The following is a 22,049-nucleotide window of genomic DNA, read 5'->3' on the forward strand; positions in this document are numbered from 1 at the left end:
CCAAGACAGCAAGCATTCTGATATAGATTAGACATGTACGATGATTTTAAACATATATCCCTATTCGTCATGTTGAGAAAGAAGAATCAGAACCAAAGGGGAAAAAAAAAACATGAGGGGAAAAAAGTGAAAACAGTGTGCTTTGATTTGCATTCAGTCTCCATAGCTCTCTCTGGATGTGGATGACATTTTCCATCCCAAGTCTATTAGACTGTCTTGGATCATTGCATTGCTAAGAAGAGCTAAGTCTATCATAGTTGATCATCACACAATCTTGCTCTAACTGTGTACAACGATCTCCTGGTTCTTCTCACTTCACTCAGCATCAGTTCATGCAAGTCTCTCTAGGTTTTTTTTCCTGAAATCAGCCTGCTCATTATTTGTTACAGAACAATTACATTCATATGCTACAACTTATCCAACCATTCTCCAACTGAGGACATCCCCTTAATTTCCAATTCTTTGTTGCCACAAAAAAAGCAATAGCAACATACTCAACATAGAAGAAAGTTGTATTAGTGTCAGCAGAACTTCTGGGAAGAGACTGGTTTATTAGATACTTTACAGTAGGGGTAATGGTCCTGTTTTTTGTTTTGAAAGTACCTGATAAACGAGAGGGGGGAAATCAGCTTAGGGCCACCCTTAAGTAAAAAGCAGTCTAATTTAAGGCTTTGTTATTTCCTGTTTGATGATAGGTAGATAGATAGATAGAAATAGATATACATGTAGATATATACATAGATAGATAGACAGAGACAGAGACAGACATAGTGAGACAGAGAGATAAAGACAGAGACAGAGAACATTTCACTCAAGTTATTTTTAAAAATAACTTCTTTTAATTTTTAAGTTTAACTTTTCTTCTCTCATAAAATGCTAGCCAATAAGTATGTGATACTGATGGATTTCTGCCTCACCTGTTAATAGATTAAGAGCTAGAAAGGATCTTAGAGGCAACTGAATATGGCTCAGAGGATAGAATATTGGGTGTGGAATCAGGAAGACCTGAGATCCAATCCAGCCTCAGATGCTTCTTTCTAGCTGTCATTTAATCCTGTTTAGCTTAGTTTCTTCTTCTGTAAAATTAACTAGAGAAGGAAATGGCAAATCATCCCAGCTTCTTTGTCAAGAAGACCCCAAATGAGGTCACAAAAGGCCAGACAACTGAACAATAACTCCTCATTTTAAAGACATTGAGAGATTTGATGACTTGCTCAGAATCACCATCTCTGAGAGAGAGGCAAAGGAGAGGGAGAGCAAGGCCAGCCTCATACATAAAGGTCCTGAATATTTGACACCAGAGGAAATCATTATGGTCATCAAAATCCTGGTGAAACATACTTTTTTCACTGGCAAATAGCTACTTTACCTTTCTTTTCAAATTCCAAGTTATAATTTAGGAAGAATAGTTTATTTTCCAAGGGCATTCTGAAGGGATGTCTTAGAAATATACTTTGGAATCTTGGGGTTTCTTGGATCAACATGTCAAATTATTGCTTCAGAGTTCCTTGGACATGCAAGAATAGTCAAGGGCATGGAAGGCTCTAGTTTAAGTGAAAATATTATAAATTGCACCATTAAATATGTCCAGAAGGATTGCTTCATATTGTCTAGATGCTGATCAAATGGAAGAAAGGGCACTGAGAGCAAGCTTCTGACCTCTCCACAAAGATCTAAGATTTAAATTAGATTTTTTTCTTTCTTTGTTTTACCTATGAACAAGTTGTCAGTGTGTAAGTTCTCCTACACAGTGGTTGAAAAGGAAGTAGAGAGAAGAAATAAACAATTATTAAGGATCTATTATGTGTCAGACATTATGATAAGCCATTTATAAATATAATATTTGATTCTAACAACAAATCCTAGGAGGTGAGTGCTATTATCATTATCTGTATTTTAGAGTGGAGAGAAATTGAAGGAGACAGCAATTAAATGACTTACCCAAGGTTAAACAGCTAAGTCAGTATCTGAGGTAGGATTTGAACTCTTGTCTTCCTAACTAACTCCAGGTAAGCATTCTGTCAACTTTTCACTGAGTCACCTAGAAATTATTATTTTAATATCTTTTTCTTTAAATAAACATAATTACAGTTCTCAGTACCTCTTTTCCTCAAATATCTCCCTTAAAATTGAGTCTGCCCTGTATATCCTGTATCATATTACTTGCCTTTTCAATTTGAGGAGGAAAGGAGAGAATTTGACATTCAAAGTTTTAAAAATGAATGTTAAAAAATTTTACATATAACTGGGGAAAATAAAATACTAAATACATTTTTTAAAAACTTCCCCCAAAAAAAGTTTTAAAAAAATTGCATCTGAAGCTTTATGAAGTTTTTCAGGCCTCTTGCTTGGAATCTTTTTGATCTTCTTTTAGAAATAATTTGATCAAACTTAGTGATCTGGTTTCTCTGCCTACAGTAGATTAGAAGGAGGATTTTTTAAGGATTGGGGAAGCAGGAACAAACATATGCACAAGGACAATAACAATAAATAGCAACTAACAGCATGACCTCAAGAAAGGAGAAAGGAAAAACTATAGACACATTAATTCAAAAAGAAAATTAGCTTATGGCCCAATAGTACAAACAAAACCTTCTCTACCCAGAAGCACAAGCCAATCATCTCTGGGCATACTGATGAAACACAGCAAGAAGTTATTTATACTGACAGCTCCAAGTATCCAAAAAAAGAGTAAAATTTTCCCTATATGCTGTTTTCATGTTCTATTTGAGAAGCCTTGAAATTAAAATTATAAAAAGGTTTTTACCCCAAATGGTTAAAGTAAAAACAAAACTTTCAGTAGAATTTTTCAAATTGTCAAATTCACTCAGAACATTTTATTCTCCAACAATAGAGCATTCGTTTTCTTAGATAGTCAAAGCATAGCCCGACAATAAGCTTATTTAAGGATTAAAGGGTGGGAAGTGGATCCATTTGGGCAGTTCAGGATCTCAGGCAGTGCTCCATCTACTGTCCAACCTGTCTGCTCTATTACTGCTGCTCCTGCTGTTGCTGTTTCTGCTGCCACCATCACTACTGCTACTACTATTATTAGTATTACTACTACTACTACTACTACTACTACTACCATTACTACTACTACCACCACCTAATTAATACTACTTCTACTACTACAGTTATTATTATTACAACTACCACTGCTACTATTACTACTGCTATTACTACTACTAGTATTACTGCAACTATTACTACTGTAACTACTATTATTGCTAGTAATAATCATATTAATATTAATAAAATAGCTAGCATTTCTATACGGCTTTAAAGTTTACAAAACAAATACTATCTCATTTTACCCTCATAACAACTGTAGGAGATAGGTACTATTATTATGCCCATTTTATAGATTTACAGATAAGGAAATTCAGGTGAAAAAAGGTTTTTCACCATTTTTGTTCCATTCTTCTGTTTTATCTTCTGCTTATTAGTATCCCTTTTAAGATGTGGTGACCAGAACTGAACACAATCCTCCATATGTAGTCCAACTAAAACAAAGAGTGAGATTGTCACTTCCCCAATACTGCAGGATAAGTCTCTCTTAATGTAGCCTAAGGCTGCATTATTTATTTATTTATTTATTTATTTGGCTGTCACATCATACCCTTGACTCTTCGGTCAATCACTAAAATCTTCAGAACTTTGGATGAACTGCTGTCTACCATATCTTTCCTCACTGTATGCTTGCACAGTTGATTCTGAACCAGTGAAACAATGTATTTCTTCCTATCAAGCTTCATCTTTATGGATTTAACCTAAAGTTCTAATCTGTCAAGATCTCCTTGAATACTGACTCTGACATCTCAATGGCAACACATCCTGTCTATGATATGTTGGGCTCCAGTTTTTCACTTGGAACCCTTCTTGAATCCTGGAAACCGGTTGAAGAAAACTTCCTGAACTCTTGCATGTATCTCAAAGGATAAAAAAGGGGGATTGGAGGATATTAAAAATAAACATATAAATAAATGATAACAATAATAATAAATGACAGCTGATGATATGGCCTTGAGAAAGGAGAAAGGGGGAAAAAACTACAGACACAATAACTGCAAAAGAAAATTAGACTATGATCTATTGAGATATGAAACAATACACTGGGAAAAGACTTTCCAAGCAATTTCCCTTTGTCCCCCACAGAGAACTTCATCTGATAATGTTTTCATTCATCACTCTTCCCAATCTACCTGCTCTGATCATTCCTCTTCTGAGTCTGTGTCCAATCAGGATCTTTCCCCATTTGCCCCTAGTTATCTGTGGATTCTAACCTAACACAACAGAGAGAAGAGTTGGGGCTGATCATTGGCAGACCTGGGTGTACAGCCCACCCTTTCCTTCCTACCTTGGCCGCTTTGCCAGTGACTGAGCCTCTGTTTCTGCAAAAGGTCGAGATTGGAGTGGATATGCTCTGGTGTTTCTTTCAACTCTAAATCTATAATTGGAAGGAAACCTATAAATACTGATAATCTAATCTGGTGTAATGAAAGGAAATGAGCATTTATAGAGTACCTACTGTGTGCCAGGCACTATGCTAAGAACTTTGCAATTTCTTCAATTGATTATCATCTTACAGAATAATCATTTCAAATGTTACCTCAAATTATCACCTTTTGGGAGGTATGTGCTGTTATTATTCCCATTTTACAGCTTTGCTTTCCAAACCTTTTCTTTCAGTTGATGACTCAGCAACTCAAGTTGACTTTTACCCTCACTTAATGTTCTTTCTGGCTACAAACATTAGAAAGAGCCATGATAATTGCTGGCATTTATATAGTGCCTAAAGGTTTGAAAAGAGTGTTACAAATACACACACACACACACACACACACACACACACAAACTTTAGGAAATAGGGGGGCTTATTATTCCCCCTTTGACAGATTAGGAAACTGTGGTTATGTGGCTTGACCACAGTCACACATCTATAAGTGCTGAGTCTGGATTTGGATTAAGAACTTCTTGATTCTATACATATTATATACCACCTCACTGTTTCTAATTTGCTCCCTGGGAGCCATTTCTGTAAGAATAACTGACTGAATTAAAAAAAAAAAAAGGAAAAGTCTGGTCGAAATAATTTAGCATTGAAATTAAACAGTGCTAAAGAGCATCTTCTGGAATAAATCTAGGGGAAATGCCACTTCAATACTTAACCAAGAGACCAGTAATATCAACTATTTAAAAGTCAGTTCTTGAGATAAAATCTCTTAACTGGGTCAAAAGCTGCTATTCCTTCCTTAAACTTATTCTGCTATTCAATTTTGCTTTTACTAATTCTATCTATATATAGAACTGGAATGCAGAGATTATGACATTAAGAAAATTAAGAAATAGCAAGGGTTTCTTCAATGCAATGATTAATATTCTTAGGCCTAAAGAATTTTTAACACTCTATTCATGCTATCCTTGGGGAGAAGTTTTTCCTTAAACTAAATTAAGAGATTACAGAGAGGCTAAAAACAATCTTTGCTGCCTCCATGCTGGCATGGAGAATAGGCCATCCCCTTTCTTGATTTGACCAAAATTTCTGGGAATTAGAAATAAAAAATCCTGGTTTATGAAAATAGTACCATAAATAGAGCTCAGAAGAAGCCACTCATGAACCTATTAAGTTTGCATCTTTTCCCAAAAGATTTTTTAAAAACTATATTATAAGAGAGATGCCAATGGATACCTTTGAGCCTAACTATCCAAAATATAGATTACAATTATCTAAACAATTGCCCATGATTCAAAAATCACAGATTACAAAATGTTAGATCTGCAAAGGACTTCATAGCTCACCCAATCTTGTCTTTTCATTTTGTGGAAGATGAAACCATGGGTCAATGTTATGAAGACACTTTCCCAAAATTATAAAGTTAGTAAATGTCAGAATTGAGACTCAAATCCAGGTCTTCTGAGTCCCAAGTTTATTTTTCTTTCTATTGCTCTGAATAGGTATATATCTTTGGGCAGTGTGGATCAGTGGAAAGAATTATGGATATGGAATTGGGAAATTTGAATTTGAAGCCTCACTCTGGTGTTCACTACCAGAATGACTATGTGTAAGGGTCCTTTAAATGGGCGGGCACAGAGCAACAGGAGATTGAGTGGCCTAGGATATAGGACTTCCCTGTGGGTGGGATCCTGGCCATATTGAGATAGCTTTGTAATGGGTGACGGCTCTCTCGCTGGTTGGCTGTGCGTGTGACCTCACAGGCCCTTTATAAGCCCACTGCAGACAGCAGTCACTCTCTTTAACCTGGCTCCCTAGCCTGGGGTAGCCAAGCCAACCCGATAGATAGCTGAGAGAGGTAAGAAGTTTGGTAGTGAACATGTGGGTCTTCAGACCAGGTGTTCACTAGGGAACTAACAAGTCAGGGCATCAAGTCAGGGCATTACGTGAGTAGGTATAATAAAGGCTTTTAAGATTACACGTGGCTGTTCTTGAGCGCGCTACCGGTTATTAAACTACTATTCAAGAAATTGTAGCCAGAGACCTTTGAAGGCCTCAGAGGAGGCGAGCCAGATAGAGTTGACACTGCAAAGGTCAGCTGGGTCAAAGGTACTCTGTTGGGCCTAGGGCAGACTAGTAATTGTTACTGCCCTGTTACTGTTACTACTGTTTAGTAGTAACTACTGTTCTAGGAGGGCATGTTACAACCATGGGCCAGTCACAAATTCTCTGGGAACTAGTTTTTTCATCTGTTAAAATCAAGAGGTTAGACCAATGTCTTTTCCAGCTCTAAATTAAATTAAATAATATTTGTAAATTATAATAGTATAGTGCTTGACACAGTCATAATAAATATTTATGACTTTCCCATTCCACTAAATCTATGATTTTTTTATCCATTGATCCATATAGACATGGTATTTATTTTAACAATATAATTGAATGATCTTCCCAATTACTTGTATCCTGTAATTTATAGGGTTCTGTCTGCATAGCCCCAGTAATTCCATTCCCTCTAAAACATCTGTTTAAATCATTAGAGGCTAAAAAAGAGCCCAAATTGATGATCTCAACAGTAAAGAAACCCTTCCCCCAAGATGCTTATGCCACAGTTTCATGATTTCAAATTGGAACAGATCTGATGACTAGTTATTATCAGGAAAGGGCATTAATATTCTTCAATATATTAAAGATGAGTGATTTTGTCCATGTGAATCCCCTTCCCCTGAAACAATAGACCTATAACCCCTTGTGATATCATAGACACCCTTCAAGAATATCTGTGAATTCAAAAGATTTTGGAGGTGGGGGTGGGAAGCCATCACCTATAGCCAACCTGGTGGCTGATTCTCTCCAAAGTTAATTAAGCTGATTCTTAGGTCAGCTGACTTAGAATCTATCAAGGGACTCATCCTCAAAGCCTTCTCACTTGACAGGACCTGGCAGATCTTATGCTCTACTAAGCCTCTGAGATCCCAATAGCACATTCATACTACAATAAAGCACTCAAGTAGAACTTTGGAAGAACATCAGTTATACAAAAATGATTACGTTTGGTAGATATATCCTTTCATGCAGATGGACTGTACAAATAACCCCATCCAACAAGTCAATTCCTTCTATTACCAAGGGAAGCATTGTATAGTAAATTCATCCTGGAGGGATCATTTAGTATGCAGTTCTCAAAACAAGATGATTTATCAGAATCATTCAGACACTCTTTTACAGATGAGGTGACTGATGAATAATTTCTGCTTGAAATGTTAAGATCTGATATTGAAAACTTCCACCAGTCTAGCTGAAGATCTCAAGGTACAGAAACTGAACCCCACATTGGATGATGTAGATTGAGAGTAGTTACACTTATTCAGTGCACAAAAGATACATATGCCCTATTTTATTCCACTCAGGTGAGTTCTCAATCTAGCAGATTTTAATAGATGAAGCAATATATACCTTAGGCAATCAGTCCTGTTAAGAACTTGCAGTTTGGATTCTAGTGAGATGAGGATGCTAGGCCTTTTGTATTTAGGCAGACAAGACTAGTGGAGCCTATTGTTAATGTGCCAGAACAAATATTCATCTATGTTTTGGAGCCTATTCCAAGCTCCTTTTATGAGCCTCCTCCACAAGGAAGTGGGTTGGTCCTCCATCTGGACGGGAAACCAAGCCAGGCTCCTCAGCTTTTTTCAACAGAATGCTAACTCTGCTTCCCATTCATCTAGTATATAAAACATGTGGATTCTTATCACAGAATATCCACACTCAGAGTACTCCTCAGAGAGATTGACTATGATCCAACATCTACCAAAAGTTCATTTTAGACTTCTGAGATTTGAAACACCCTCATATACATGGTATTCCTTCATTGAGAGGAAGGTAAATGGCAATAGTATCTGATAATTGGTGTACTGGAAAGCCATGACTAAAAAAAAAAAAAAAGATTCTGAATGCAATAATACAAGAAATAATTAAAGAAAATTATCCTGAGGTATTAGAACAAGAGGAAAAAATAGAAATAGAAAAAAAATCTTCCAATCACCACCTGAAAGAAATCCTGTGGGGGAAACTTACAGGAATATCACAACCAAATTCTAAAACCCTCAGATCGAGAAGAAAATATTACATGAAAAAAAGAAAAAAGTTAAAACATGGCAGAGCCACAGTTAAAATCATACAAGACCTAGCAGGGACTACATTAAAAAACTGCCAGGTATTAGAATATTGAAGAACAAAAGAACTAGGATTGCAGGTGAAAATATACCAGCAAAGTCAAGCATAAGCCCGAATTTTAAAAAATGGACATTCAATGAATTGTCATACTTTCAGGATTTTGTTACAAAAAGATCTGAAATTAATAGAAAATTTGACAAATAAGATCCAAGAGAAATATGAGGTAAATATCAAAGACTAATTTCAAGGGACTCAATAAGGATGAACTCTTTATGTTTTATATGTGAAAATGTAAATCACAAGTCTAAGACTGTCATTAATAATTGGATACTTCAAAAGAAATATTGGGGTAGAGCTGAGTTTTTAAAAAGCAAAACCTTTCAGGAAAAGATAAAAAAGGGTAATTATGTTATATAAATGAGGTACAAGAAGAAGATCTGACACAGAGGAATTAGATGGAGAGGAGGGCTGGTACTTCTGGAATCTTACTCACATTGGGAATGGGTAAAGAGGGAACAATATATGTTTGTGTGTGTGTGTGTGTGTGTGTGTGTGTGTGTGTGTGTGTGTGTGTGTGTGTGTGTATCCATAAGGGTATAAAAGTCTTCTAAATTTATAAAGAAATAAGGGAATAGAATGGAGGTATAGAAAGGTGTTTAGATAGAAGGGTGTAAGATAAGTGTAAAGATTAATGAGAATGAAATAAAGAGGGAAGGAAAGGATAGAGGGAGAAGGTAAGTGAGGGATCCTTAGAGAAGAAGGATATGTTAAGAAACAATAAGGCAGGGTAGTGGGTAGAAATAAATCAGAAGAGCTATCAGGGAAAAGAAATGAGATATATACATAAGAATAATCAGGAATAGAATTATTAGAAAAAAACAAAGATAGTAATCCTTGATCTCAAAGTTAAAACTAAAATAGATTTAATCAAAAGAGAAAAAATAGGGAAACTATACTGTATGTTAGTCATATTAATTAATGTTCTTTTAGATAATTTAAAATAACTAGATAGTATAAGGTTGGAATATTGCTGTGATATAAAAACAATGAGTTGGTGGATTTAGAAAAATATGGAAAGACTTGGATTTATGAAAGATGATGCTATCCATTTTCAGGGAAACAGAATAAACAAGCATAGTATGGCCTTATATAGATGCATTTGAATGTATATATGTATCTGATTATAGATATCTATGTATATGTGTAGGTGTATATATATGTATGTGTGTGTATATGGATATAGATATAAATGTTGATATAGAGATCTGATTAATTGTAGCCCTTTTGGGGGAGGTAAGGGAGATGAAAGAGGAAAAGAATAAAGTAAAAAGTGCACAGCAGAGAATAAAAGAAAACCTACAAGAAAGCAAAGATGGAGAATGCTGAACACAATATGTAATATTTATTATATAGGCTTTCTTTGCTTAAAACCTTTTTAACTTAATATAATCAAAATTATCTATTTGGTGTTCAATAATGAGTTCCAGTTTTTTGTTTTTGTTTCTGTTTTAATTTTTGTTTTTACCATAAATTCCTTCCTTCTCCATAGATCTGAGAGGTAAATTATCCTATGTTCTTCTAATTGCTTCTAATATCACTCTTTATGTCTAAATCATTAACTTATTTTGACCTTATCTTGGTATGTGGTGTTAGGTATGGGCCAATGACTAGTTTCTGATATAGGTTGTCTTGAAATGGAAATATTTTTATCCTATATTTTGAATCCTCTCTTATGTTCTGCTGTGCACATGGCAATGTTTTTTTTTTTTTCTTTTTCTTTTTAACCTTGTATTACTTAGATCATCAGTAAACAACTTAGCAAAAATACTCAGAGACCCATAAAAGAGCCTTTACTGAATGTTAATATTAAGTTTTAAGCTATTGTAGAAAACCTATATGAAGTGTTCATTGAAAAAATGTGTATTTGATTTCCACATAGCCATACTTGAAGAATGGTCCCCCAGACATCCCCAGTGCCTTGTCATTGGGTCCAGAAATGTCCAGAATATTTAATCTTTTTACATATTGAATTCCATCTCTGATTACCCACTGCCCCAATCTTGTAGTTGCCTCAATCATCTATTACATTCTTCTTCTAATTATTATTATACATTAATACCCTTTTACATCCTGAATCCAGCTCTGCTCACTCATTGTCCCAATCAGTAGTTGCCTTAGTCACTTATTACATCCTCCCCTTCCTCCTTCTCCTGTTCCTTTTCCTCCTCTTCCTCCTCCTTCTATTATACATCAATACCCCTTTACATTCTGAATCCAGCTCTGATCATCCATTATCCCAATCAGTAGCTTCCTCAGTGACCTATCACATTATTCTTATTATAATACTATTATTACATTAATATTATTACTATTAATATTACATGAAATCTATTCCAGGCCTACCTCCAGCCATGTTTCATTTTATTCTCCTAGAATCTCTTCATCAACTTCATGATTATGCACATGTAACCTCCTTCCTCACCATTACCATTATCACACCCCCTTTCCCCGTCCAATCAATATTGACATTGCTTCTGTTGATTTCCTTGCCTCCCTAACTCTCCCCTCAGCCTTACTTGTAGACTATCGCTACTAGGATATAAGTCTTTGAGGACAAGGATGGTCCTTACTTTTGTATTTGCATCACCAGTGTTGTCTAATAAATGCTTTTTCACTCATTCATTGATTCACTCCTTATATAACTTTGTTATATAAGGTAACATGATTAATTCTTGCTTAAATTTAGTGCCAAGAAAAACTCCTACCCAATGAATTTGTACGTTTTATTTTTTCAGAAAACAAGAACTATATATAACCCAGGGTGTTCCCATTTCTTTTTTTTTTTTTTTTTTGTTTTAGCTGCCAACTAAATTCAAAGGCGTATAGAATTCAGAATTGGAAGCGATATTAATGCTTATCTAGTTCAACCTACTCATTTTTCAGTGGCCTGCTTTACCAATTAACTCTTCCTAGGAGTATGGCAACATCCCACCTTCCTACTTGTTCTAACTGATTTTCAACTTTTTTATGTCTAATTGTATAATTTTATATGGGATTGATGTTTATAGAACTACTTGTGATTCTTTTTTTTTTTTTTTTAATGCTTTATTGCTGCCTTTTGTCATTGTATCATAGCCATTTCTAAAGGAGAAAAAAAAAAAACAAAAAAAAACCCATTCCTTTTACCCAACTGAATCTTCCTTTATAACAAAGGAAGCAAACAAAAATCCCTAATTAAGTGACAATAACCTGAAATGAATTGGACTTTCTGTTTTACCATTGCCCCATTCCTTTGCCATGGAAGACAGTAGCAGGCTTTATTATCTATTCCTCCACAACAATCATTGGCTTCATAATCACTCAACATTCAGGTTCCTTTTGGGGATCTCTTCTTTTATATTAGACCTTGTTTATTATTTTCTCTTGGTTTTGCTTCTTTATTTTTTTAAATATGTACCTCACATAATACTTTTTTATGCTTCTCTGAATTTCTCATATCTGTTATTTCTTAAAAACAATGTTCTATTATAATCATATACCACAGTTTATTTGTTTTCAGTCATTCCCCAACTGATGGGCAACTTCTTGTTTCCTGTTCTTTGCTGCCACAAAATGTGGTTAAGATGCTCTCGGTATATGCTAGATCACTGCTTTTGTCTTTGATCTCCTTGAAGATATGTGGCCAGTAAATGAGGTCAAAAGGCATGAACAGTTTAATCGCTTTCTTACATAAATCTAAACTGGTATATAAGTAAGGGACATAGAAGCGAGGCTTTCAGGTGAGTTCTGAAGGAAACCCAGAAAACTCAAAAATAGAAGTAAGCAGGCAGAACATTCCAGGTGTAGGGGACAGGTGGTACAAAAAACATAGAGATAAGATATGGAGTTATGTGTGAGGAACAGGAAACAGCTCGGGGTTTGAATTGTAGGATGGTAGAATCCATGGAAAGCAGTACAGTGTAAGAGGTCTGGAAAAGTTAAAAGGGGCCAGGTTATGAAGAACTTCCAATGCCAAAGAAAGAAGCTTATAATTGATTATAAATAATATGTATTATATATAACGTTATTATATATAATATAGATATATTGCATTAGATATTAATATATACTACATAATGCATATAATATATAATACACATAATATAAATATGTAATATAATTAATAAAATAATAATGTAAATAAATAGAGTTTACTGGGGGTGAATGTATCATATCTACCCTTTTTAAAACTCCCTTTGACACCTGAGTGGAAGATGGCCCCGAATAGGGAATGATTTGAAGCAGGAAGACCAGTGAGAAAGCTTTTGCAACAGCCCTGATGATGGGGGACCGAACCAGGATGGCAGCTCTGTGAGCAGACAGAAGTCCACTTTGCCATCATTTCAAGAAGCTAGGTAGGAGCCTCTTTGTTGTAAATGCTCCATTCTTCCAAGAAGGACATGGGAGCAGATGGTGTCAGAGGAGAAGGCAAGAGGGAAATGGGACTCACGGACAATATCATGGCAAGCAAGGAAGCCTTCTGGAAATCATTGCAAGACCAAAAATACCCATTAAATCAGCTGTAATTTAAAATGAAGAGAGACAATGTCACGCTTTCTTACCTCGATTGTGTTGCAGAAGCACAATAGTGGGATTAACGATGGTAGTGGAAGGGTAAGCAGATGAAGGCTTGCTGACTGGTGGGAAAATCTGGGAATCAGTCCCAATGCGGGGTGAAGAAATTTCATTTACCAGAGAATCTGCACCCTGTAAAGAAGAATGCATTTTAACTGCTGATAAAAGCATAAAATTGGGGCTGATTCAAACAGAAATTTAAAGCCAGGAGTACCGTAATTATAAAAAGAAATGCAGTAGCTGAAATAAGGAAAGAGAGCCTCTTGATCACACATACTGTTCACAGTTAATTTCAATCAGAAATGGACTAACATGATATGATTGTTTTCCTTTTGTTTTATTAGTATGAAAAAGGTGATGACAGACCTATAAGTTTCAGGTTTAGCAGACACATTTTTTACCTGGAAACAAGCCATGAATCCATCTAATTATTGGAAAGGATATCCAAATTCAGAGCAATATAACATGCAAAACTCATGCACTTCTAAGTGGATAAACCGAGGGGCAAGAGCCGGCTTAGTGAGGAAAACCAGGAAAAGTTTAGTATTATCATGGAGAGAAACATGAGACACAATGACATCAAAACAACATCAACCCACGAACAGGTGGCATATAACCAATAGTACCCCTTAGAAGGATACCCCTCCTGCCACCTCATCCCTGAGAGACTTCACTAGGGCTGTGTTCCAAGTTTTGGAAATTATCCAAGCCTGCTGTCTCCTTTTATTGGCCCCAGAATTGCAAGGAATGGATCTTGTTGATAAGAATCACATGAAAAAAAATACATGAGCCATCCTGACCCAAATCTAGGCATGGACACTGACCTGCCCAGACTCTGGCAGAAATAACTATTAAGTTAGTTTCCATCCAAGAATTGATGTAGTGATAATAATGGCTGAATTTGGTCTTTTAGAAAAAGAAATAGAAAATAAACCCTTTCAAAATGACTTTAAAAGGATTTAGCTGCACTTCCCAGTAAATAAATGTATAAATCTAAATGGCTCTATAAAAAAAAATCTAGAATATACTTCTCTGAATATTGATCTTAAGGTAGTTTCAAAATAAAAATTTCAAAATAAATAAATTTAAAACAGGCCTCATTAAGCTTTTGAGTAGACTGTAAGCTTGAGGATGCAGGCTATATTTTATGTCTCTTTGTATTCCCCACAGTGTCTGGCACAGGGCTTATGTTTAATATTGGTACATAATAAATGTAAACTGACTGAAAAAATCCAGACCCATAGTGGGTTTTTCCCTACTAAAAAAGACGTTTCATCTTTATCCAGTGTTTTGGGCAGAGAACAATTGCCCATGATTTAAAAAATACCAGAACCTGGCTAAATCATATTAGTTTGGAAAATTTGGAAAGTCCAAGGGATAGACCCTAAACTGATCCCATGAGGCTGTCTCCTAATCACTAGTCCTGATTTGTAATCTCTTGGCGCCTCAGTTTTTCCATTTGTAAAATGGGGATCTTGATACCCATCTATCTCTATTTCCAAAAAAGGCAGAATGGAATGGATGATAGAGATATAGCCTTAGTGTTGGGAAGTCAAGTCTTGCCTACAATATATACTAGTTGTGTGACCGTGAGAAAATCCCAGAAAATTATTACAGAGGAGTTGTAGATTTGCTTCTGTGAAAAAAAGCTTTCACACAAGGAGAAATCTATACCCATGAAATCATCTTCTAAACCTGGCTCACTCCCAAATTATTTTTCTTCCAAAAAGATAGTGTGAATAGAAATAATATCTATAAAAACCCTTTAACTCCCTAGCAGGACCTTCACATTCTGAATTAATATAATAGAAAAAGTTCCCACAGCTAGAAGTCCTAAGTTCTTGGCCCACTTGCAGCCACCTATTAGCATTTTTCTCTCTCTGAATCTCTGTTTCCTTACCTACAAAATGAGGAGGTTGGGGAAAAGGTTTTAAGAGGCACCATGTATCTATTTATAAAAGTTAATGTATAAAAAATTAAAGGCATTTAGGTGACACAGTAAATGGAGTGCTGGCCCTAGAGTCAGGAGGACCTGATTCAAATCCAGCCACAGACACTCACTGTGTGATCCTGGGCAAATCATTTAACCCTGTTTACCTCAGTTTCCTCCCCTGTAAAATGAGCTGGAGAAGGAAATGGCAAATTACTCCAGTGTCTTTACCAAGAAAACCTCTAAGAGAGTCATGAAGAGTTGGATATGACTAAAACAACTGAACAATAGCAACAAAGCTATTGTCTATGGCATATGAATCCATTCAGCATTTTATCGTTTTTCAAACATTATTATGATTATTATTAGGTTCTTGTCCTTTAAAAGCTATACAAGTGACTACAAGATATCAGAGTAACAATATGTGAGTTTATTCCTTCCTTCCTACTAGAAAGTAATGAGAACCAAAACTTCACTGGATGTCCTGGAAACTACACATTTAGGGGAGTATCCACTTTAATCAGGTCTAAGACCCATAGAATTATTGAAGGAAAAGAAGACAAAAGTGGGTCTCTACTTACTTAGTGAAAAGAATTACATTGTTTTCCATTAAACTTTCTGCCTATAGCAGAACCCAAAAAAACCTCAGAAATGTGCTGCTGCCAATTCAAAGTACAATTGCATCCAGGTGGTATAGATAAATTTTTGAATCAAGACCTTCTCATTCTGGCAATACTCTACAACCACCATAATTCTCACTTTAAATAAACTGAATAGGAAAATTCAGACTTACACATAAATAAGTCATAGTATAGCTAGCAAAAGGATTTGTGGCGGGAATCTATTCTATATCAAGCTCCCCCGGTGCATTTAAAAGATGATACCATGGCCAAAAACTAAACTCAGACATAGCTAATGCTTCAAAAGTAAAAATTGTTGTGAAAAGTGAATTGTCTTTGTGGTTTTCAAGTTTCTCCAAAAATTATTCCCATGTAAGATTGGGGAGATAGATTGGCACAGACCCCTCCATACCACAATGACACCATACTATGTGTGGTCATATTGATCCTGCCCATATTTCTCAATGCAACTGACAAAGGACACTATGTGGGCAGGGTAGATTCAGTTCATGAGCATTCTTTGGCCTAATCATTATACTGTATCAGAGGATTTGAAAGACTTCTCTGTTAGTAGAGGAATCTATATACTGGCCATATTGACCTTTTTTGCTTTAATGAGTTTTTGTTTTGTTTTGTTTTGTTTTAAATTGGGAAATCACTACAATTTCCCTGATACTCTAAAATTTTTAAAAGTTTCCTTCCTGCCTTCTGCTAAAAAAAAAAAAAAAAAAAAAAAAAAAAAAAAAAAAAAAAAAGGAAATGGCATGAGTAAACTTTAATTACTAGGCTAATGTTATCACATAAAGCTTTTTCATTTGAAAGCCTTGTCAGTATTGAAGCTAATTTTTGTGACTGCTTAATCTGGTGATTATATGACAGAAGGGACCTCTGACTTCAAGCTTCATTTTCTCCTGGGATCATAGAATATTAGAGCTGAAAGAGACTCTAGAAGCAATGTCCTCCAGCCTTCTAATTTTACAGAAGAGGAATTTAAGACCCACAGGTTAAGTGACTTGCCTGAAGTCACACAGGCAGTAAGTGGCCAATGTAACTACAGTTTGCTAACAGCCAAGGGGACCCAGGATAAAGAATTTTGAATCTCATTTAGCCAGAGGAAGGGGGACACCCCAGCTCTGTCTTCATTCAAATGTTTCTTACATTTATATTATGGGAACTGACTCTAACACTCCAGTCCCATCTTTCTTGTAGGAAAAGGGTGTTTGGAGATATAAAGGTGAAAGATCCCTGTCTCTGAACTCATAAACAATATGTGATGAGCACTGATGTATGTTAACTTTGCTAGTTAGATTTACGTGGGAGGACCAAAGTTATTCTGTAGCCCTCAAGGGGCTCACAATTCCCTGGAGCTCTGGGGATCCAGCAGGCCCTTGGACTTTCTTCTCTGAAGGATACAACAGGAGGTGTAAAGCTAGAAGGGACCTAAAAAGTGATTGAGTTCAAGTCCCCTTCCCCTAATTTTTGCAAATGAAGAAACTGAGGTTCATAGTCTTGTATCTCCAGTGGGATTTGAACCCAGGCTCCCTAATTCTAAGTCCAACTGACTCTACCATGCTGTCTCTGCAGTTGTTTTCTTGGCCATGAAAAGGACAGGGTCCTTCATGTATTTCCCAATGGATAAGACCAAAGGTTCCCCAACTCTCTACCTTAACCACTGGTCAATTTGCTTATGCAAAAAGAACTCTAGAAAACTGGGCCTTAGCTAGTTCCTGCCTTTCTAGAGAGCATATCCCTAAGATTTGTTCATTGCTTTCATATTCTTCTACTGAATTGAATTCAATGATCTAGTTAAATCCCTCCATTTTCCCTTATCTTCCTTACTCAACAGCTGCCATTTTTAAGTATCAACTTTATTGGCTAAGTTGAGACAAAAATGAACCTATCTGTTGTCTTGGTCATCCCAAAGTATTGGTCTACATACATTGTAATGTTTTCAAACCTTGGGCGAAAAATACTACTAACATGCCTCCTTTCTACCTTTAATAGGAATTGGCTCATCTCCGCTCAAATTCTCACTCCAACCTCAATAATAATACTTTTGTCTGACCTTCCATAGAGCAGCTAGGTGATGTAGGGATAGAGTGCCAGGCTGAGAGTCGGGAAGGTTCATCCTCTTGAGCTCAAATCTGGCCTCAGACACTTACTAGCTATATGACTAGGGAAAATCACTTAATGCTCCTTGCCTCAGTTTCCTCATCTGTAAAATGAGCTGAAGAAGAAAATGATAAACCATTCCAGCGTCTTTGCCAAGAAAACCCCAAATGGGAATGTGAAGAGTTGAACATGGCTGATAAATGACTGAAAAACAATTCTTTCCTTGAACACAATTAATCTCAATTAAAACAAGAGACAGCAGCAGGGAATGGTGGAAAGAGCCATGGACTTTGGAGTAAAGAAAGTAAAGGTTCAGATCCTTCCTGCTTTGTAAGCCTGAACAAGGTAGCTTAGTACTTGGGACTGAGTTTCCTCACCCAAAAAGTGAGGATGGTAATTAGAAAAGCACTCGCTTCTCACACGGCTGCTGTGAAGCTCAAGTGAGATAATGTCAGGAAAACATTTTGTCAACTTTGAAGCATTAAAGAGTTGCCATTTATTATTAGTTATTATATATCATATGTGATATATTATTATTATTAGCTCCATCCGAGGCTCTTTGAGCTTTGGTTTCCTCATCATTTTTCCACCCTGAGACAATTGGGGACTTGCCCAGAGTCTCACAGCTAGGAAATGTTTAATGCCTAAAGCCAGATTTGAACTCAGGTCCTCCTGACTTCAGGGCCCGTGCTCTATCAACTGCCCCACGTAGCTAACCCTGTTTTCTCATTTTTAAAATCTTGTACCTATGTGTAGAGCTGGGCCTGGAGTTAGAAAACTTAGACACTTATTAGCTATGTGACCCTATCCAAGTCATTTCATCTGTTTGTCTTTGTCTCTTCAACTGTAAAATAGGGCTAATAATAGCACCTACCTCCCAAGGCTATTGTGAGGATCAAAAAAGACATCATTTGTAAAAGCACTCAGTAAAATGCCTGGCCCTTAGTAGGCACTATATAAATCCCCTTTCTCTTTTTTCCCTTCCTTCTTGTGAGGATGTAAAGTGCTTTATAAAGCTTAACCTGCTCTCTAAGTGTTGGCTAGCTTTTTTTTTTTTTTTTAATTTTACAGGAAATCAGGGTTCTTTGAACTATAAATTTGGCTCCGGAAACAAAGGTTAAGAACATTTGATTCTGAACACGACAAAGGAGAGAGACTTCAGGAGATGATCAGCAGCTCAACGTTCCAACTGAACAAACACAGAAGACATGCACTCTAGGAAAAGCAACAGGGCTTCAGTTGCCGGGTGAGCAGCAAGAGCCAAGACCTCCCCTTCAGAACGCAGCAGACCAGACCAGGAGAGAGAGTTGTCTTACTGTGGGGAGGATAAACTTAGGAAAGCCGTGAGGGGGGAGTTTCGGCAAGCTTACTGTACTTGAGACAGCTCCAGGGAGGTCGGGCTTCGAGATTCTGTGCAGAGCCTCAGGGACTGGAGGGACCAGTGGAGGAGGAGGTGGAGAGAGTGATGGTGCTGTTTGGCTAACGGGGGGCCCTGAGCCAGAAGGGCTGACTGGCTGGTTATGGTGGGATCGCCTCTGCAGATGAGGGGGAATGAAATCATCTAAAGTCGGAAAGGTCAGAGGCGCGCCAGCAGAGGCGGTCACAGGGAAGGTGGCAATTTGGTCCAAGGCCACCAGAGGAGGTGGAGGTGTTCTGGAAGCGCCTTCTTGCCCTTGGTCTGTGTGAACCAGGTACAGAGGGACTACTATAATCCCTGGCTGGGCTGTGTTGGAGGAAGAAGCATCCTGTGGAAATAAGGGTGTCATTATGCAGAGGGGTAAGGCATGGGAGGAGGAATTCCACATTTACACAGTTGTGAAGTGACATGCAATGACGAGCCATGAGAAATATTTTCTCGGTGCCCTTCAGCCGGGGTTCATAAGACAGTCAGTGCAAGCCAGTAACTTTTGTTGGCATCCTCACACTGCATGACACAGAGAAAACTCCATCCAAGGTTACTTTCCATCCATCTATTTTTAATTTCCCTTAAGTCAAAATGAGAAAGCAAGAGAGCAACAACAAATGGGCTGCACTTCACGCCACCACCAAGTGCAGTTTCTGAGTGTCCCCCAGCCCCCCATCGAGCAGGGTTCCTTCAGTGGAGCGGCGGTTTCCTCCGTCCCCTGGGAAAGCCTTGGTCCCTTCGGTCTCCCCACAGTGGTGTTAGACCGTGGATCAAACACCACAGGCGCACATTCACAGGGGTGAGATACTGTGCTGGGGTTTGGTAGAGAGAAAATGCGTTCTTCAAATGTTAACAGTGAGAAGGGAAGCGTGAGTCAGTTAGAGAGCTGCTTGCATCAGTTAGAAAGAAATCAAGAACAGATGTGGGGGGAGAGGGGAAGCACAAACATTCCCATTTCCTTGCCTTGGCTGGATACCACCGTCGGGGAAAGCAGGGTTCTGTTTTCTTCAGGGTCTCTCGGCCCAAAGGAATCTGGGCACTTAGCACAGGTGGTCTCACTGCTTCTGGGAGAGGAGACTCAGTCCCCAGAGAAGGACTTTCCCCCTGGCTAAGTCCATCTCTACTGTTAAAGGACAGCTGGGGAGGAGTGGGAAGGGGAGCAAGGCGTGATGGTCCAGCGCTGGTCAAGGAGGACCCAACGCCAAAAGCCGGGGCTCGGGTGACCTGCTCTTCCACCAGGCTGCTTCGGGGTTGGTCACATGCGAGCCTGAGGGATTTCTCAGATGCAACAGGGCCGGTGTTGTGGGATAAACAAGCGACATATAAGCTGCTGACCTTTTTTTTATCCCTTCCTGCCTCGTGACCAGGATTAGAGCTCACATTAGGGCTATCTTCTGCCCTGGAAGCCTCCCAGGAGCTCTGGTATCGGGATGACGTGTCAGGGAATCTGGAGCTACTAGGCAAGAATGCCTGGCCAGTGTCGGCTGTGACTCTGGCTACCTGGGAGGAAGGCACAGCTGGGGGGAAGGGGGCATGCTGCTGGAGAGAAGCACTCTGGGCCTGGTAAGGCTTCGGTGAGCTCAGGTACACACAGTCCTTGAAGGGCACTGGTGAAGAGCAAACCTTAGCTTCAGTGTGTGGTCGCCATGCAAAGCTTTGCTCTTTTGGAAGAGGACACGAAGAGGAGGAAACCTTTAGGATCAGGTTCAAAATTAAATACAAAAATAAAAAAAATAAAGAGGGAGGGGTGGAAAGAATGAGGATGGTCATTAGAAAGAGTAAAGAGTTATTTTCTATTTTTTTTCCAGCTTGACATTAGGAAAGCAAAGAGCATGGTATCTTGGAGGAAAAAAAAATACAACACAATTGCTCTCTTTTCTGGCCCTCCAATCCTAGTCTTCCCATAAGTCAGATTCCTCAGTTCTTAGTCATACTCACCCAGCCATATTTGGGATGGTCTCTTCTTGACCTTCACACAAAGTGGATTCTCAGAGGACTATCCCCAAGGATTGACACACTCAGTTAAGTTTCTGAGTCCCTCACCAGATGGAGCCTGAAAGGCCTACAGTTTTCCTCAAGATATTCTTCACAACCAAAGGCCCAAAGGGCCTATAAATGGGATTAAAGGTCAATATAAATATTTGTTTTTTTCCTTATTTCTTTCCCCCCTACAGCTACTCAATAAATACTATGAATTCTTTTTTTTCCTTGTGATACAAGGAGAATAGAAATAAGAGGTCTCAATCCAATTCACAGAAGATAGCTATCAATTTCTCCCCTTATACCCCACCACCATAATTAAAGTCTACCAAAACATATAATAAAATGATTTTGTCAAAGATATCCCTACAGCAATGCAAATAGTATCTTTACCTGTAACTTTGCAGAAAAGAAGAAGAAAGGGAGAAGGAAGGATAAAAGGAAAGAAAGAAACAAACATTTATTAAGTGCCTACTATATGCAAATATAGTAGGCTATATGCAATACTATATAGTATTTGCATATAGTAATGCTATATGCAAATATTGCTAAGGTCTTCATAAATATTATCTCATTTGATCTTAGAACAGCTTGGGGAGGTAGATGCTATGCTATTATTATTCCCATTTTACAGCTGAGGAAACTAAGGCAGATGACAGATGATTTGCTCAGGGTCACACAACTAGTGTGTGAGTCCCTTTGCTGCCTTAGAAAGCAGAGGGGCAGCTAGGTGGCGCAGTGCATAGAGCACCAGTCTTG

The 22,049-nt window shown here is 37.7% G+C and overlaps 1 protein-coding gene across 4 annotated transcripts in view; it reads right to left on the reverse strand.

The window, feature by feature from the left end:
* Window positions 1-22,049, reverse strand: part of SORBS1 (sorbin and SH3 domain containing 1) — a 291,490-nt gene that overhangs the window by 94,685 nt on the left and 174,756 nt on the right. For 2 of the 4 annotated variants that reach the window (XM_074295931.1, XM_074295930.1), the window contains one exon: window positions 13,231-13,375. In XM_074295931.1, the coding sequence (XP_074152032.1) occupies window positions 13,231-13,375 (145 nt within the window). Of the gene's footprint in view, window positions 1-13,230; window positions 13,376-19,275; window positions 19,651-20,273; window positions 21,003-22,049 lie in introns of all 4 variants that reach the window. The other 2 variants (XM_074295928.1, XM_074295929.1) reach the window with 2 other exon arrangements.

The sequence above is a fragment of the Sminthopsis crassicaudata genome, chromosome 2 (genome assembly GCF_048593235.1).
Source record: "Sminthopsis crassicaudata isolate SCR6 chromosome 2, ASM4859323v1, whole genome shotgun sequence".
Taxonomy (NCBI): Eukaryota; Metazoa; Chordata; class Mammalia; order Dasyuromorphia; family Dasyuridae; genus Sminthopsis; species Sminthopsis crassicaudata.